General features: G+C 31.0%; 2 protein-coding genes across 5 annotated transcripts; both read right to left on the bottom strand.

Moving 5' to 3' along the window:
- Window positions 1–273: 273 nt before the first annotated feature.
- Window positions 274–10706, bottom strand: LOC108684101 (cullin-3). 3 transcript variants are annotated; one of them, XM_018188192.1, is made up of 14 exons: window positions 10647–10706; window positions 5707–6090; window positions 5295–5498; window positions 5046–5225; window positions 4562–4936; window positions 4307–4477; window positions 4086–4193; window positions 3059–3236; window positions 2725–2960; window positions 2458–2627; window positions 2224–2362; window positions 1929–2056; window positions 1798–1851; window positions 274–465 (listed from the first exon to the last, which is right to left on the bottom strand). In XM_018188192.1, the coding sequence occupies exons 1-13, from the start codon at window positions 10704–10706 to the stop codon at window positions 1827–1829; spliced, it is 2358 nt and encodes a 785-aa protein (XP_018043681.1). In that variant the 3' UTR covers window positions 274–465; window positions 1798–1826. The 3 variants fall into 3 exon arrangements, with proteins under 3 accessions (XP_018043681.1, XP_018043682.1, XP_018043683.1); XM_018188193.1 differs by lacking the exon at window positions 274–465 and adding an exon at window positions 1399–1507; XM_018188194.1 differs by lacking the exons at window positions 274–465; window positions 10647–10706 and adding an exon at window positions 7801–7815 and having other exon boundaries at window positions 1827–1851.
- Window positions 10707–14594: 3888 nt separating this feature from the next.
- LOC108695085 (NF-X1-type zinc finger protein NFXL1) lies at window positions 14595–18392 on the bottom strand. 2 transcript variants are annotated; one of them, XM_018204839.1, is made up of 5 exons: window positions 18319–18392; window positions 17611–17880; window positions 17174–17286; window positions 15403–17086; window positions 14595–15044 (listed from the first exon to the last, which is right to left on the bottom strand). In XM_018204839.1, exons 2-5 carry the CDS (start codon window positions 17869–17871, stop codon window positions 14595–14597), a joined length of 2508 nt encoding a protein of 835 aa, XP_018060328.1. In that variant the 5' UTR covers window positions 17872–17880; window positions 18319–18392. The 2 variants fall into 2 exon arrangements, with proteins under 2 accessions (XP_018060328.1, XP_018060327.1); XM_018204838.1 differs by lacking the exon at window positions 18319–18392 and adding an exon at window positions 18113–18156.
- Between the last annotated feature and the right edge of the window lie 978 nt (window positions 18393–19370).

Raw genomic sequence — 19370 nt, forward strand, 5'->3', positions numbered from 1 at the left:
TACATTTTGACTAGTAAGTATATACATTTACTAAGTTTGACACTTTGACTGTGATATGTATATAAAACTTGACGAGAATAATTTTTGAGGGGAAAAATAGATATTTTGTATCTATATATATATCTAGCGTATTAAATTTTGTATAGAAAATTAATGCATGGGGTGAGAGTGTTTCAGAAATAATAAGTGCTGTTATAGAATTTCAATTTTATTAAGTTTTGTGTAAGAAAGGGTAGAATTTTCATTTAAATATTAAAACTCCATTAATAAATAAAAAGAGAATACAAATAAAAATAAAATTGCGACACTAATCATTCGCCTTTCTTCAATATGAAACTGTGCAATACAAGTTTAAATTGAACTTTAGCAGTTTATTAAGATCTTCGTCTTTATTTAATCTCATGCGCACAATATACCGTTAACAAATTCTGCATCTCTAGATTTGTAGATCCCACTTTTGGCATACTATAATAAATATTTCGTATTGTATCAAAACGATCAGTATTGAAAATTGCAATTGAAATAATTGAGAAGCTAGGTGGAAGAGGCAGAAGCTGTTAAGTGTTTGTCAGCATTGAAAAATGTATAATGTTTCTTATAATATAAATTCAAATTACATATTTAGATAAATATAAAACATATATTAACTTATATTACAAAATGCACTTGGTAGATGAATGTTAACGCTTACGTATGATTCATTTTATATAAGAAAGTAAACTTAATTTATATTCAAGGGTGTGGAGTGCAGATTTCAAAAATAATATTGAATTGTTGGAAATGAGACAAGTATATTCTTAATAATACATTCACATTACTTATTTACATATATAATTGATAGACATCAACGTAAATAAAACTATATGTAAATGTACCATTTTTCTTCCTAAATTCACGATATATTCAGATAGTATTTATGTTATCATAGACAATCACAGTCTTACAATTGTAGAAAAATTCCTAACTGCAATATTATCAATGCGAATCATCCTCAGTAACTTAATTGTATCTCGCATTATGAGAAAACGCACGTTAACTAAAATCTATCTGATTTAGAATACATATTTATTATAATGAGTACTCACATGTATTACACATCTATTGTAATACAAGCGTAAGTCAAACAAATGCGCATGTAACTAAAATGTAAAAAGTTGAAGAGCAGACACAACGCCGTTATTAAAAAAAAAAAAAAAAATCAATTTCTTCCTGATTTAAATCTAAGTGCATCATTCCTTTGACACATCGACCTTTTCCACCAAACTAGTCAATTATCAAAAGAATATCTTGCCATTTATTTCAATTACAGAGATGTTCCATGGTAACAAGCGTAAGATGTCTAATTCAAATCAAATATTTAATAATAGATATAAACACATGTCTTACAGTTTTCAGCACCCACTAATGACCTATCCTTTATTTTTTTTTTCTTTAACAATATGTATCTGTAAATTATCGATCGACTATAATCTATATTTTTTTTTATAATTTTCCCAATTATATATTCCTGTAAAAAACATTATACATCATAAATTTGAAACTAAATAAATGTCACTAATTATCAGAATATTCAATATTTATCAAGAAAGAATATTCATATTTAACTCTATAAATATCATTTTCTTGTTGACATGGAATATCCCTTGAATTTAATTCACAACCAAAAAATGAGAATAGCAATGAGAAGATAACAATAATGATATCGCAAATGATGGTGTAATAATGATTCGGTGAATAAAATATGAAGAATCATTAATGTGTACTCTAAGAAGATATATATTATTACAAATTACTTACATGTTTGTACACATCCAACATATTCAGCATTAAGCAACATATGTATACATCTTTCTGTAAATTACAGAATGTATCATTAGTTTGTATTTATCTATAAGTATTAGTAACAATATATATCATGCTTTACATACCGATCTTCCGGTGTACGAGCCAAATATTCTCGTTCGATTAAGCCTTCGATACGTTTTTTAATTATTACAGGTGAAGGCAAAAATCGACCTCTTAACTGTTCTGTTACTTCTGTTACCAGTATATTGTGCTAATAAGAGAAAATAAATTAATATTATACTCATATATTTTACATGTATTGCAATTTATCTCAAATAAAGATGTATTTTTTACATTTATTTTTGCAAAAAATTAATCATGTTTGATAAAAAGAGATAAATTTATATTTATATTTATAAAAAAATTTAAATTACGTACAGCCATACGCTTTCGGGCTTTCATAATTCGTACGATAGCTGCTTCGATCTCATGTTTCCGATCTTCATCGACTTTATTACGCGTTTCTCTTCTCTCAGGTTCAGATTCTCCCTTCGCTGCTACAGTTTGGATCTTTACTCTTAATAAAGAAATACAAATATTCAGTAAAAGATGATTACTAATATATGATTATTAATATATATGTTCATTATTTATAACATAGAAATATAATACCTATGTAATTTGCTGGTAAAACTATCATTTACACAGAAACAATTCGTAGATTCGATTTCCTTGGTACGAGGATGTTTAAGTAAAATTCTTTGTGTAGCTTTACCCATGGCAAGAGATTGTAATGCTCTGACCAAGTCCCTCTCTGGAATATCGGTTTCACCTTGAATTTCCTACACAATATTTATACATTTGTATATATAGAAATTATAAACATTTTAATTCTTAATAACGTATTTGTAATTAATTAATTAAATAATTTAAACTAACCTCATACGTTAACCTTTCTCTCTTATTGAACAACATTAGCACGCACATTTGATAAGTGGAAACTTGTATTATGTGCTTTCGTGGTGTATTACAGAGGCTGCTTCGTTGGCTCATTAAACTATTGCTTGCGTTACTACCATTGCCAATAGAACTCGAAGATGATGGCGTATCTAAGCCTCCACAATTACTCTCTTCTCTTCGTGGTCCATAGAATACAGCATTTAGATCAGCAGAACCTGTACAAATTTTTATTACTTATAACATTATATTACTAGATATTTGAATAAAAATAGATATTGATAAAAATAGATATACAAAGATAATAAGTACTGACCCAATTGTGGTTGTAATGTTAACTGTCGACCACTATGTTTAGCCAGATAGAAACGCCGGAAGGCATCAAAAGCATCACGCGGAGAAGTGGGCATACTGCATTTTGGAGTAGCTGACTGTGTTGGCCAAAAACCAGTTGTGAGTACTCGGACACTTATATCCACACCATGTAGATTTGTCTTTATGAAACATACAGAATAATTAATGCTATACATATAAATATTAACTTTTTAACAAAATGTTCTACAAAATAATGTTAAGTGTAATCAAAATATTATATTATATATGTTAACAATCTTCAGGGTTGCAACAGAAAATGAATTTTAAAATTTCCTGTTTTTCTTTTTCAGGTTTTCCAGATGAAAATTTAATTTCCATGACCAATATAAAATATGTAAATTTTAACATTTAAAATCGAGGGTTATCGAAAAGTTAGCCTAAATTATTAAAAACAATGCAAAAAAAGCTTAGTAGTGTAATAAAATTTTGAGTGTAAATTCAAGCCAACAGAAAATTAATTAGTATTGGAAAAAAGAAGTTATGACGAGCAGTTATGACGAAAAAGGAAGATAAAATAAAAATACTAAATAAAATATATATTTTAATTTTATTAAAATCGTTTAAAGTGCAAATTTTAAGTATTATATTTGACCATAAATGTTAGATATAATATTTTAAAAATTATAACAATTATTTGGAATAGAAACAATTTAAGGGAATCATGAGCAAAATTCAAAATTCCAAACTTTTTATATTTTCCCCTGACTTTTCTCGGTTTTAAATTTCCTTGATTTTTTCCAGATCTGTGTCAACCCTAAATCTTGTTCTCTGTAAGTTGATTGTATACTAGTTTATAACTTATATAGGAGAGAAATATTAAAATAAATATTTATACAAAATTTTCATATCAAAATCGTAGAAATATTTAAAACATATTTTCTCACAATAAAATCTTTTATTATATTCTCTCTTATGTCATCAAGTTTATACGCTATTATATGATTTTAAGATTATTTTAAGATACTTACGCCAGATTGAAGGACATGATCTTTAAATTCATCCATGATGGTGTTGCTGACTGTTATATCCTTAAACATACCTTCCAACTTTGATGTGAATTGACATCCACATTCAGTCTACAAAAATATTAAATATTATTAATCTCTATTAATATAAAAATGACATCGATTCAAGCGAATAAAATAATTTTAGTCTTTAAAATATCATTTTATTTAATTCTAATTCTTACCTTAAGTTTGGATATCATATTCTTTTCACTATCATCTGAAACAGATTTATTCAACAATAACCGTTTGGCTAAGTGTTGTTTATAGTACCGTTCAAATACATCCTTTTCTTGTAAGAAACGGAATAAAACCATAGTTTTATCTAGAATTCCTTCAATCTCTTGTTCTGTCATCTAAAATCAAATATATTTATATCGAAAAAATATATTTATATCAAAAGTCATAAAATACATTACAATTATATACACAATACTAACTCCTTTAACACCTTTCTTCAATTTATCGTCGATAAATAATGAGAGATATTCAGGACTTTTAGGATTTAAATTAAGGAAATATTCGAAGTCCGATGCTATCGTTTGTTTATAATTCTTGTCATTATTGAAAGAATAATGTAGAAAATGATCGAAACGATCCTTTAGATCTAACAGATTTTGGACGTAAAGAACGGCATTTGTGGTTGATTCATGCTCTTCTTGCACTAACGCACGGCCCTGTTCTCTAAGGAATTGAGATACGCAGTCGCATACAGTGCGCAATCCATCCGACACTCTCGAAAATAGTTTATACATACAACCAAGATCTTCTGTTTTCTGATTTTTGAGCATATGCACTACACCACTGTTTTCCATCTATCAAGCATAGAAAAATATTAAGCTCACTATAAGATGCAATTATAATTTAAACTTAACTATATCATCAATTAGTATAATGGACCATAAATAAAAAAAATTAATGCACCTCAACAATGGTTTTCATGTGTATTTTGATTAACTCTTCTTCTACAACTTCTACTATCCGTGATTCAGTGGATTCATCTAAATAATGTTTTGCTCTTTCAGATTCTTCACAGATTCTAGCTTCAACTTTTTTTATGTATACCGATGCACTATTTTCCGCCAGAAATTTTTGAGATTCCATCTGAAGAAAATAATTTTGGAAGTTACATATGGGTGCGTACAAATATATCAAATACACTTCTAAACTCACTCTATAAAACTCAGCACTCTGTTGTAAAAAAGGCCTTTCAAAATCTTCCTCATAAACTTGGCGATTATTAATTCCAAGTAACATTAACATTTGGCAGGCATTTTTTATAGCGCTACGATCTACTACTTCTCCTCTTCTTTCTCTTGCGACCATACCTAATAATGTCTCCCGTAAATGGTCTCTAACACATCCATATCTAACCACCTAAAAAATTAATAAAAAACTTGTTAACATTAAACATATTTAACAAACACTCATTATATATATATATATATATAAAATAGTTATATAAAATAGTTATATATAAAATAGTTATAACAATTTAATGTTGCAAAATCGATTATCATATAAAAGACTTTATTACAATAGAATATTAAAACTTCTAAATAGACAATACAAATTAGAAAATTACCTGATCTCGAAAAATAATTAATCCAAGATTATACACATTGTCTACATCATTCTGTTGAACATACACTCTGTCCATGTACATCAAAATGTCTCTGATCATCACCATTGACGTTTGGTGATCATTCCACGCTAGATTTAAAGTTTGTAGGAAATTGTTATGTAAGGAACGAAGAACATCCTCTCGTACTTTGTTTTCGAGATGTTGTGTTACGACTTCTTTCAGTCCTGTGTACAATCGTTCACCATATTTATGAAGAACCATTGTATAAGCATTGCGATAAAGTTCTTCAAAACTGAGGCCAGAGTTATTTTTCTTCTGTATCTCTTGGATAGCGCTTTTCAATAAGGCCCAGATACTTTCTACATACTTCTCATCCATAGTTGTCTGTGAAAATATAGTGTTTGATAGTTAATTGACTAAATACTATTGCTAACTAGATAAGACTAAATCAACATTTCTATTCGTTTCTGTTTAAAAAGAAATCATAAATGCTTACTTAATAATTTTTAATAATATGTAATTGTAAATATAAAATATATTAAGTAATAGAAAAATATAATTATGTATTTAAAAATGTTAACTTATGCTTATTACATAAGAATAATAAAAATATAACTAGATAATAACTCTCACAAGAGTGTTACGAATTATAAGAAGATTGCTCTTATGTATCAATCCCGACGCAGGGATTGTCTCAATCACTCTGCTCCTTTGCTGTAGATCACAGTCTTCATTTTGATAATCCATGTTTTTTTAACTTTTTTTATGTACAGATTTTGCTCATATATTTTGCTTTATCATAACCTTGATAAAAATATTTACAAATAAGAAAAAGAATTTGAGAAAAAGATTATTTGATTCCTTTTTCACTATTTCATATTATATTTATCAAAAAATATTTAGATTATATAATATATCAAATATATACAGTTTATATAATTACCAATTATTAAACAATGCATGTAAGTTTATATAGAGAATATATATAGAGAATATATTTACAAACTTGCTATTAAATCTAAAGCAAGATCAATTTTTTTAATTAGATATTTATTCATCATATTCATTATAAAAAACTTTATCAGAGAGAAGCTTTTAAGTGTTTGAATAAAATTAAATATTTTAATTTAACTTTTATGGTCTGCTTTACGAAAACTGAAAAAGCAAGCTGAGAAATATATTTTGACATATTTCTATGTATAACCTATTATAAAAACAATATAAGTAAAATGTTTGTACAAATATAGTACAGAATTATAGATTCTTGTTAACATCATGCTAATTTCTTCATAAAGTACTGGTTATGCCATTTTACCTTATCACGTTATTTGTGACTAAAAAACAAGATACTTCTAGCATTATAAATTTAAAAAACAGTAAAGTATGACAGTTTAAGAATTTAGCATGGTTATGCAGTTGCACTTTATCACAACTGTCTTACACTGTAATAGTGTAACTATTAATTATCAATTTCTTTCTTGATGTGTCAAACAATACTTAAAATATATGTACATATTTTTATTGATCAACATATTTATTTAATTAAAATATTACGTTTGCTAATTGGTGCCAATATGTTACATATTAGAACAGAAGAAGTATATGATACATAATTACAAAGAGTAAAAGAAAACATTTTTAATATAAGAAAAATATAATTATATGTAAAATTGAATTAACGTACATATATCATTATATACAGTTTTTTAATATACAGATCTAAATTAAGGATATTAGTTTGACAAACTTGGAATAATATTAATTCTATATTATCTGTTCTGAAATTTATATATTTAATTTAATTAATATTTAGTTGAAAAATTAATTATTAAATCTGTTTTTTATACTAAATTGATACATGATGTTGACATTTTTATTTAAAATGAAACAGATATTTAAAGTTAAGCAAAGTTTTAATGTAGTCAAATGCAGCGACAAAGAACAAATCTAAGAATTGTTAATAGACCTATCCTTTTTCTTCCCTTTCATCTTCTTTTTTCTCTAACATGAAGAGGAAAGGAAGATGAACTGTCTAAAAAGAATAAGCCTTTTGATAGTTGAATTAGTATGTATATACATATTCTTTGTACTTACAATGAAACAGATATATATTTGATATTCAACAGAAAGGAAGAAAGTTCAGCAATAAAAAACAATCTTTATAGTCACCACATAAATTATTAAATAAACAATATTTATTTTTAATTTTATTTTTAATTATTTTTAAATAACTGCAGATGTCTTATTTCATTTAAACAAAGATAACTGACTCCAACAAGTATCCGAGTCTCCTAGACCCAGCTTTATAAATGCAGGATTAACTTTAATCTCTTTTTAATTCACTATTTATCTTTTCCAAATTCTTAGAAAAAGATAAATAGTAATTCTTAGAATTAGAGAAAGATAAATAGTAAATTAAACCTACAAATATAAGATTACTTCTATGATGTAATACTCTTACACTTGTGGATTAACTTTAATCTCGGTTTAACTTACTATCTATTCTAAGAATTATTATTTATTAAGAATTACTATTATTAAGAATTACTATTTTTCTAATTCCTCGAAATTCTTAAAATTAATCTTACATTTGTAAAATTGGACCTAATAATCGTTTCAATATTCTACAGATTATCTTTAATCTCAGTTTACTCATTTTTTTCTAATTTCTAGAACTAAGTAAGATGAGATAGTTAAATCAAGATTAAGATTAAATTACGTTGATAGAAATCTAGGAACAAGTATTATACATTTTCGCTAATTAGATTAACTTTGTATCGGTTCAATTTACTCTTCATCTTTTTCTAGTTCTAAAGATTAGATAATTAATAGTTACATTATAGCAGTGTAAAAGACAGTTGTGATAAAGTGCACAACCAAATTCTTAGCACAGCTAAATGCTTAATGTCATATTTTATCGTTTGTTCAATTCATAATATACTAGAAATATTTCGTTTTTTTAATAACGAATAACTAGATTGGTGGAAACGGGCGTTAGTCGATTACATATCACCATAATCTTATTTTTTAGTAGTACATATCAACGGGCTGCACACAATGAAAAAAATAGGGAACAGGGTACAAAGAACAAGAATTTCAACCTATCAAAAACTGTGTATTCCACAATACATGATTTCTAATAGGTTGAAATTCTCTATTCTTTTCATTGTTTGCAATCTCTAAGATTCTGAGATATTTGAAGTATAATGGACCTTCTACAATAAGCCATTAATACAATAAACCTATAATAAATCAGAAATTAGAAGCTAAAAATTAATTAATTAGAGTCGTCAATTTTTAGCTTCTAACTTCTGATTTATGACTAATGACTTATTGTAGAAATTAAAGTATAAAAAGCATTTAGATCATACGTAGCTTTTGAGCGTTTTCCATTTGATGACACAAATCGACACAAGTGTCGTTTTATCTTTGTCACTCTCTGAATGTCAAGAAGGATAGAATGATGCTTATGTCGACTTGTATCATCAAATGGAAAGCACTCCTAGGATGGTATTCATAATCCGTTCTTATTTTAAGATTGTCTGAAGTAATGTCTTAAGACGCTAATACGGTCCTCTGGTTCATAACTTCTTAAGACTGTATTTAAGATAAGATCTGATTATGAATACCGACTTTTAAATTGTGCTTGCGACGTGAGTTGCAAAAGATCTGGAAAGTGGAAAGGTTTCAAACAAAAATTCAGACAAATGTGGGAGGTTTCTTTTTCTTTTAATCCACGAAAATACTGGAAGTTTCGCTGAATCTTCTTAGTCGCCAGTACAAACAAGAAGACTGTTCTTTTCACCTGAATTTCTTACACGGCATTTCTTTTTTCCTTGTTTTCTCTTCAATGCAACGTAGAGAAAAGCGAAAGATGAATTGTACAGATTTTCAATTTTCTGGCAATATAAAATCAATGGAAAAAAATTTGATTTTTCCTAGGGTTAAGAACACTAATCATGCAAGAAAGTTTCAGCTGAAAAGAACGGGAAGATATGCGAATAAAACTGTTGCAACAGCCAATTCCATCCTCACGAGTGTGAATTGGAAATACGAAATCTGGAGCATCCAGACTGTTCAGAGATGCGAGATTAGATATGTTTGCGTTGCTTACACTTTTTGCATTTAGCATCTTTGATTTTCTCTCTTCAACACTCGACTATATAGGTCTGTTTTCTGTAGTTAAACCAATAGCTGCGTTCAACAGAAAAAGCAGCTTTGCAACTGTTATAAAATCTTTAATATGATTAATCTTACCCTTAATTCCTCACTGGATCCAAATGTATAAACCAATCACATCTAAGAATTTTACAACAGTTGCAAAGCTTTTTCTGCTGAACGCAGCCAATTATAAACACTTTTAAAACCTAAAGTGAAATAGATATACATTTGATACTTGAAAGCGAGAAAGAAGATTCTAGCGCAGTATACTGTAGGAATAAAACAAAGATCTTACATCTGATTTATTTCCAGTTCTAGTTCTAAAGATTAGAAAAAAAAGAAGAGTAAGTTGAACCGAGATTAAAGTTAATCTACATTGGAGGAAATAGGCATTTGCGTGTAAACATTTTTGAGGATTTGAAGCAACAAACCTATTATTTACAGTTGACGCTCCATATCCCAGGTAGGTTATGGGATGATGTTTATACACGTCCAGATGCATTCGTGTTGTCGTTGACACAAGGGCGCAAAATAAACAAGTAAATAAATAAATAGATTGATCATACATGGGTAACGCAAAACAGCACGGCGCGTAGAGGGTGGACGGAGAAGGGGAGCGAGGAAGGGAAGAAGGGAGGAAGGACAAGAGGAACGGGCAAACACACAGGATTCGTGGCGAGGGAGTCGGGGGCAGAGAGGGAGGAAGGGTTCTCTTTCTCTCCCCCTCTCCACCCCCGCGCGGATGACCAGGCGTTTCTCGATCCGTGGTAATTACTCACCGGAAAAGCACGTATGCGCATCTTGCTCTCCTTCTTCATCAGAGCACTGCTCTTCATCATGTCAGGTTTTCAGTCTCGGGCGCGTCAGAAGTATCTCTCCTTAGAAATGCTGTCCCGACGTGAAGGCTGCCTCGACGAGCGCGCGACGCCGCGTGCACATCGACGCACACGCACACGAACACACGCGCAGAGCGCGCGCGCGCGCACCACACGCACGACACACACACACACCCACACACACAAACACACACGTACACACTAACACACACACACACACACACACCGCTGTTGCGGGCCTGTGACTCTGTTAAGCGCGACGGGCGAAAATCATTTACGTATCTGGAACAGCCTGGAACAGCCGATGACGATCGCACGCTTCGTTTCGTGCTTCGTGTACGATATAAGGCACGCGCGATCACCAACGATCACTGGACGGCACTGCTTACGGAGACAACGTGGTGTGGACCGACGACGACGAGTAGAAGTCCCTTCCTCTTTCTCTCCCGCTCCGCGGCCGAGTACATTTAACGACGCCTTTCCTAATCTCGTGGGTGAGCACTTATCTTCTCGGCTTGACTGGCAGGTGAAACGTCGAGGCTACGAGGAATAAAGGATGCGCGCTTTCGATGATTGAAGGGAAGAGCGACGAATGGACTACGAGAGAGAGAAAGAGAGAGAGAGAGGGAAGGAGGGAGAGAGAGGGAGGGGGAAGGAGACAAAAAGTGTGAGCGAGAGAGAGAGAGAGAGAGAGAGACAGAGGGAGAAACGGATGAACAGGCGAATACGAAGTCGAACGAGTCACGGAGTTCCACGGAGGGAGATGTGGCTCCTGTCAACGAGCCGTGGCAGCCGATCGCTTGTTTATTCTGTTTAGCAGCAGGAAAAAAGCGTCGATTCGCGGTGGTGGATCGCTCTCACCGATTTCAATGAGGTAGTCGCGAGTGCGGTCGTCCTCGTGACATAATTGTGGAGCACGGTAGAACGCCGACGCGACGACGGCGGTGCGGATTCTCGTCGTTGCGCTAATAACACCGCCGCTGTCAACAGCACGGGGATATCCGCCACTTTTAGCAAGTAACGAACGATGCCCGCGACACATGAATCACGACCATCGACGGGCATTACGTGCGTAGTGTTTGTAGAATCGCTCTTGCGATCGTCAACGGACACATCGACTGCCTTTCGCGATCATGCCGTCGCTCTAGCGTCGCGATCGCACACTTTGCTGCATTTCGCGTGTTATTTCCGCTTGGCCATCGGCTGGTATCGACATTGATAATGATTGATAATTCAATGTTAAAAAATTGGACGATCGTAGATTGCATTCAGCAGAAAAAGCAGCTTTGCAATAGTGGTTCGATTTTTCCAATGTAATTGGTTCCTACATTTAAATTCAGCCAAGAGCTAAAGGCAAGAACCAATCATATTAAAAAATTATTAAACGCTGATTAATTTTCTTTATTAAACACAGCCAATTTCTGCAGCGTTTAATTTAATTTAATTAAACAGACTCAGCAGTTAAATGAATGCTCGCTGCTGTTATTATATTCTTCTAGATCCAAAGATCTAAGTGGATAATCTAAAAGAAAAAAATAGACCCATAACAAGCTTAATTGGTCGTGTTCACTAAAATATTTATTTTGCAATAATTTGAAGTTGTTGATTATGCTTTTAGATTCAGAAGAATAATCCTATCTCAGCGAAGAAATTTCTAAAAGTCGTAAAATAAATATTCTTTTATTGTATTTTAATTAAATTAGTTTTTATAAAAACTAATGATAATTTTTATTTTTATGAAGTAATGTTCTTAAGCCCAGTTTCAAGATGTGTATTAATCAATTTTCGGTATCATAATGAGCGGAAAATGTTAAAAAGAAGTGCGAGTCATGATCAAACGTGAAAGAGAATTGAATTAAAAAATTTCAGCAAACGAGAATGGATTGAAATGAATTGAATGGATTTAGATTTTCAGAAATATTGATTCACGAGAATGGATTAAAATGGATTGAAATTTTTTGACTCGCACTTCTTTTTAACATTTTCCGCTCATTATGGTACCGAAAATTGATTAATACATATCTTGAAACTGGGCTTAGGAACATTACTTCATAAAAATAATACATTAGTTTTTATAAAAACTAATTTAAGTAAAATACAATAAAAGAATATTTATTTTACGACTTTTACTAGGATCTAGAATCAAATATAAATTTATGTTTATTTTGTTAAATAATAATGTTCGTAAAAAATATCTAAAGAAATCCTTTCTGGTACTTTCACTTTGATTTCTAACTCTTAAAGCGGAATAAACTTAACAAATTGATTTTGTTGCGAGATTGTTGTCTCGTTTAAAGTTTCGATCGTAGATAATGGGATATTTATAACATACATTTATGAGGAATAGAAATGAACTTTGTTCATTTGCATTTTTTGCAACTTTGTTTCATGTGCATTTTACTCATTCATTTCTTCTCTTTCTCTGTATGTCTGCTTCTGATTGCCGTATATGTTGCACTTTTAAAATTAAAACACATGAAAAACAATTGGAGGAAGAAAAGTATAGAAAATTTGTTTACACAAGAAACGAAGCTTATTTTTTATCCAGGGCTACAAAAACATTATTTCGAAAACATCTCTGAGTATCATTTTATCCTTGTTATTCATCCTTGTTATCAGAATATTAAACAAGAATAAAATGATATTCGGAGACATTTGGATAATATTTTCAAACACAGTTTAAAGCTTGAAGTATATCTTGTTTCGAATTCAATTACATTTTGTAGAAGTTACATCATTTTTGCTATTTATGTTGCTTTTTTTTTTAAATATATTCATCCTTCTGCTTGTTTAAAAATATATACCAAAGTTTGAGTTGTATGCAAAAAACAAAAAAATAGAAAACATTTGTTCTTTTCAAAATCTTCATGGAGAAAAAAAAATGGAATGTAGAGTACATTTAGATCTTAAATTTCTCCAATCAAACAATTTAGATCAAGAACAATTGTGAAAAAAGGAATCTTGGGAAATATAAAGAATATTTATTATACATCCTACTTTTTTGCCATCCTTTTTATTTTATTATCAAAGTATTATCCAATAATTTTCGGATATTTCACAAATATGACGCGCCTTTTACAAAAATGCAAATTTTTTAATTATTTAAACTGTTCTCAGAATGCAAAAATTTTCCTACTTTGATCATCCTATTTAACTTCTATTCTTCATTCCATGCAATGTATTGCACTTTTTTCCACATATAATAATTATCGATACTGAATATATTTATATAGATAATAGTAATTAAAAAGTCCATACATTATTTAATGTTAAATTAGCATTTAAGATACAGTTTACACAAATTACATTAAAATAATTTTAATTAAAATATTTTGAGCTTTATATAGCATCTTTTATTTTAATGTGTATCATAAAATTGTAAAAGCACTATAACTATAGCACTATAAATCTCTTCAAATTTCTTGGAAAAATTCCTTTGAATGATTACTGAACCTTTATCAGTGATTACAAATTGTATATATATATATATATATATATAAAGAATGTTACAATTGCAAGATTACTTATATTTGCAATATAAATTAGATAAATGGAACCACGCTTATCATATAGCGAATTTGATTGGACATTGAGTGCGCAATGATGCACATAAGTCATACTCAAATTGACGTAAAGATATGTGTTTATTATAAATATAGAAACCGGTTAAACCGATGAAATACTCAATACTTTATTGCATTATTAGATAAAATATTTCATAATTTGCAATATATTTGCATTTTATTTTTACACTCAGATTAAATCAGTGTATATACGACTCGTGTAATCGAATTCGCTAATAAAATCCGTATAAGTCAATGCATCACAAATCTTTTAGTCATCAATAATCATTATCGTAAATAGTCACAGATTTGAGATCAGTTTGTAAAATCAGCTCAATCCAGGTATACTTAAATCAGGAACAGTCATATAAATTATTATTATCCCTATAATGCTTACGATAATCGCTAAAATCCATGCAATGTGATACTTATTTCTCACGTTTTCTTTGGATTGTTTCGAATTCTCATATTTGTCTTTCCTCTTTCGTCGTGGCTTGAACTTTTTCTCGAATTTTTCAATCTCCTCTCGATTGCGCAGCTCCTCCTCTTCCAGCTTTTTTGCTATTATAGCCTCTTGAGCCTCTTTTCTCTCATTTTTCAGTGATTCACATATGCTATCGCATGCTACGGTAATCTGCTTCTTTTGAAGAAGTGAACAAAGAAAATCTTTTTTGATTCGTTTACACTTACACCATAATCTGACTTTCTTGCTGCATCCTTCCCCACCTTTGCATTCTCCTGGATGACAATCATTGATACAACGGTGGCCGCATCGATACTGAAATAAAAAAAAACAGACTTTATTTCGTTAAAAGCAAAAAATAAAAAATAAAAAATTTTAAGAATATTGAAGAAAGAATTTATACATACACTAATACTCAAAAGTATTTGCCTTTCTAGTTTTCTTAATTAAGAAAAATAAATTTCAATCTTCTTTCTTTTCTAGATGTTATACTTAATGTTTAATGGTTCAAAATTTTGCAATTTTTATATACATAGAAAAGATGCAGTATAAAATTAGAAATTAATAAATTATTGGAATTTACATTATGTACAAAATAAGATACGTACAAAAATCGGAATGAGCAAATACTTTTAAGCGATAATATATTTTATCAAATATAAATATAAATTACATTTTTTGGACATTGATTTCCGCATTTGAATAATTCATCCCGTTCCTTGCTCATTGCAGACGTCAAGTTCACGCAATGACGATAAAGGGTGCTAATACCGCAATGACAAGAAACTCGCACCAATTGTTTACATGGTTTACATGGCGCTGGGTGACAAGGTTGCGGACATGTGTGCGTACAACCAGACGGTCGTGTGAAACTACACTCCTTCTCGCATTCCATGCATAAAATACCATTGTTGGACTCGTTGTCAGAAGTCTGTAATTTATGACAAGTCAAATCGCAAGTGTGATTCTTGCATGGTAATAGCTGGCCGCAAAGTCTGCCGCAGGAGCTCGGTTTCGACGTGTGACACGGCCAAGGACGCGTCTCGTGATCACCGAGACAAGTTACAGGCACGGAAACCTCACATGGTGGACATGGTAAAGTCTTCAGTTCCATAATATCCTTTGGTTTTTCCCAGGGTCCAATAGGCTGCGCCTTTACTCCGTTCGCTCTAATCTTCATCCAGACTTTGGTGTGACAAGTGGCTGGGCAAGAGTGAGCACATCTCTTGTGCGTCAATGCGCAAACCTTTTTACACGGTGGACATGGGCCTTGATGACATTTGTGTGTTTCTCTCTTGCTGTGATGGCAGATAGGTGGGATTTTGCAAGATTTGTGACATGGAGGTGGCTTGATTCTCTTCTTGGTACCACATGGCACCGTTATCTTGCTGCTACCACATCGACACTGTATAGTGTCCGTTCTGGTACATGGATAGCAAGGACCACTGTGGCAAGGTGCAGTGCATTTGTGCTTACGGCAGTTGAGCGTATTCTCGCACGTTTTTTCACAGTGATTGGACGTGTTCTTCAATATGCAGTCGCAGCATTTTTTGTTGCATAAATGTCTACCGCATAAGCGCATTTGCATGCATTTCTTATTGCAGTGGAACTCCTTCGCGCAGGCGATCTCTTTCGTGTAACTACCACATCTACACGTTTTTGTTACGACTTCCAAGCATTGACCACAACGATCGGTATGGCATCTCATGTTGCAGAAGTGCGATCCGCAGTCCAACAACTTGCCGCACGTATCTCCACACGTTGGCACTTGCTGCCGCCTGCAAGAAATTTCGTATCGTTTTTTCCCACAAGGACAATATCTATTCTTTTCCAGGGGACAGTTGCCGCAATCGCCGGATAGATGACAAGTGCTTTCACAGCTATGTACATTACAAGAGAATTTCCTATTGCAAGGTTTTTCGCAAATCCATATACCCTCGTAGCATTTCCCTACTTTCTCGTTACTCTTACAACGGCATTTTAGTATTACTGTTTCTACACAAGGAGAACATTCTCCAGTATGACACACATTATTGCAAGTGTGTGAACAAAATTCATATTTTTTATTGCACACAGTTCCGCAGCTCCAGTTTTTAGCATTGCAACGTCGCGGTTGCGCCGGTAGCTTGTCACAATAACATTTAACAGATACCATCTTAGCGCAGGGTGGACATGGACCAGGATGGCAAAGCAACACGCATTTGTGACCGCACTCTGGTTGCAAAAGCTTGCCACAGGCTTCGCCGCAAGAATGCGGAATAATCCATGGTTGATACTGAGGATCTACAGACTTTTTACAGAAACATTTGTACGATCTTGGAATCTGATCCTGATCATATTCCATACGGCATTTTGGGCTGTAATAATACGCATTTTATTATATATTATTATATATTATTATATATTATTAAATAGAGGTTTTGTGCTTTTCATGAAAGACATACCAGGCCCAGATCGGTGTGATTCCTTTAGCCCGTTTGCAGTTCAAACTGTCGTTGATCCAGTGTAGAATGCAAGACATGTGTAGAAACGCATAACACTTGTCGCAATTCCATATCTGCATAGAAGAAAATAGAGAAGATAATAAACTGCTCTCATCAGCCTTGTTTAGTGCTATTGAAATCATATCATATATATTTTAAACATAACTTTAAAATAATAAAATCAGTCAATATGATATACATATAAAAGTTTTGATTGATAATAAAATTAAAAATTTTTTTTTTCTATTTACGTATTAATATTTATATTGAAGAAAACTTTTACTTATAAAAGATTATCTAGCCTTGCATATAATATTTAAAAACATATTTAACGTGTAATAAAAATGTTAGCAAAATAGTAACATGTTGAGATAATATATTGTATTGTTTAAACATACTGGATCTATTTTCTTGACAGTGGATATACATATCAAACAAACAGCACTGCTAGTTTGAAAGGAATTCACCAAGTATGATATCACTTTTTCAGCATCTGTGGTCTGTCCTTGATATGCTGACAATACTTTGCCCACTACATTTTGGACATCTTCTTCGTTAGTTTCCTCGTCTTCACTAGATGAATTCAACAACGCATTGGCTTCCAAATGCTTTTCAATAGACAGTTTATTCTGTGCTTGAGCCCTCTTAAATTTCTGCATTTTGAAATTCTGAAATTAAATAAATTAATGACAAACTGAAAAACTAATTATGAAGACAATCTATCAATTTATACAACTATGTACAAGTTATGCTAATAATTCAAACTGCAATAATTTTATTTAAAAAACAAACAGACTGTGATAAACAATTCTAATATGTATATATAATATATATCTCGAAGCAGTCGATATTGAAAACATGTATTGCAATTATCTAAATACTAAAAAAATTTTATCTTACAAAATGGTACATGATTTTTAAGCACTGTAAAAATTATGTAATTGTATATTAGATACAAATCACAATTTAAATGTTTATGTTTTATCATCGAGTCTGGCATTTCATTGGAATAGATAGTATTTAACTATCCGGCAAGTTGCTATGATTTCTTTCAACAGCAGAGCTCGATTAAAAGACGAGCAAATTAACAATTAACCTTGACCTACATTTACCAGTTTTTATCTCTTTTTTGTCGATTTCAACTAATCATATTTGATCATCAGCTATCAAACTATCTTCGAGATATCTTTATAACTGTATGTGCAGTTTTACCACACGTATACGTAGGTACACTTGGCCGTCAGGGCCGTCAGAAATGCCTTCACACTCGGAGACTATAATAGCTGTTTCCGGATGGAGTCGCTTCTAGCTATTCGTATTCCATGACTATTGATTTAAACAGAATTTTATTTTATTTTAGCTTTAGATACTCAAGATTTTAATTTTTCTTTAGAAAATTTAATTTTCATGATTTATTTACTATATTCAATTTCTAAATTCTAGGAATTCTCTATAATATAATTCTGTAATTAGCTATATACAAATATTATGATTTTATAATATCCACACAACGAAATTTTTAGAAAATAATATTCTGGGAATTTTACAATTTTGTAAATAATGTAAATAACAATTATCGTTTTGTGCAAAATATTGTAATATAATTTTATAACATCTACAATAAAAAATTATTGACATTTTTAAATAAAATCTTAAGGCACTATTTTTGTGCTTACAAATCACTTGCTTCACATACGTTTGCACAATTTGTAAACAATAAATTACTGAAAGTTATTGCGAATGTGCGTGTAACATTAATCTCAGATGTGTCAGACTTACATTTACGTTACAACTTTGTTAGCAATGAGATCGTTTTAATGTTAAAAACTACACATAATATGCAAAAATGTAACGTTTGTTATTATACACATATAGCTGCAATGTATGAAATAAATTTGTGTGCTTAACATAATTTGAATTTTGCAGCGAGTGAGGTACTTAGTCTATATAGGTACTATGTCTAATCGCATATACCATACGAAAGATATAAATATATAATAAATCGCATACTGAACAATGGAATGTTGCACTTAAAACCTGCTTATAAATGTCGATAAGTGCTACATCAATACATATACATATATTATGTAATGAATATATTAAATATTCAAAAAAATATCTATATTAAATATATATATTGTATATATATATATATATA

This window comes from Atta colombica, unplaced genomic scaffold, assembly GCF_001594045.1.
Source record: "Atta colombica isolate Treedump-2 unplaced genomic scaffold, Acol1.0 scaffold126, whole genome shotgun sequence".
Classification (NCBI taxonomy): Eukaryota; Metazoa; Arthropoda; class Insecta; order Hymenoptera; family Formicidae; genus Atta; species Atta colombica.

What these genes read in the sequence shown, in the direction of transcription:
- LOC108684101 (XM_018188192.1), bottom strand. Translation starts at nt 10,706, where the DNA reads ATGATGAAGAGCAGTGCTCTGATGAAGAAGGAGAGCAAGATGCGCATA. An exon ending in TGAAGAAAGGTGTTAAAGGA is followed by an intron (nt 4,478 to 4,561) that starts GTTAGTATTGTG and finishes ATTTGATTTTAG; the next exon opens with ATGACAGAACAAGAGATTGA. An exon ending in ATATGATATCCAAACTTAAG is followed by an intron (nt 4,194 to 4,306) that starts GTAAGAATTAGA and finishes ATATTTTTGTAG; the next exon opens with ACTGAATGTGGATGTCAATT.
- LOC108695085 (XM_018204838.1), bottom strand. An exon ending in ATCACACCGATCTGGGCCTG is followed by an intron (nt 17,087 to 17,173) that starts GTATGTCTTTCA and finishes GTATTATTACAG; the next exon opens with CCCAAAATGCCGTATGGAAT. An exon ending in GAAATCAATGTCCAAAAAAT is followed by an intron (nt 15,045 to 15,402) that starts GTAATTTATATT and finishes TTTTTATTTCAG; the next exon opens with TATCGATGCGGCCACCGTTG.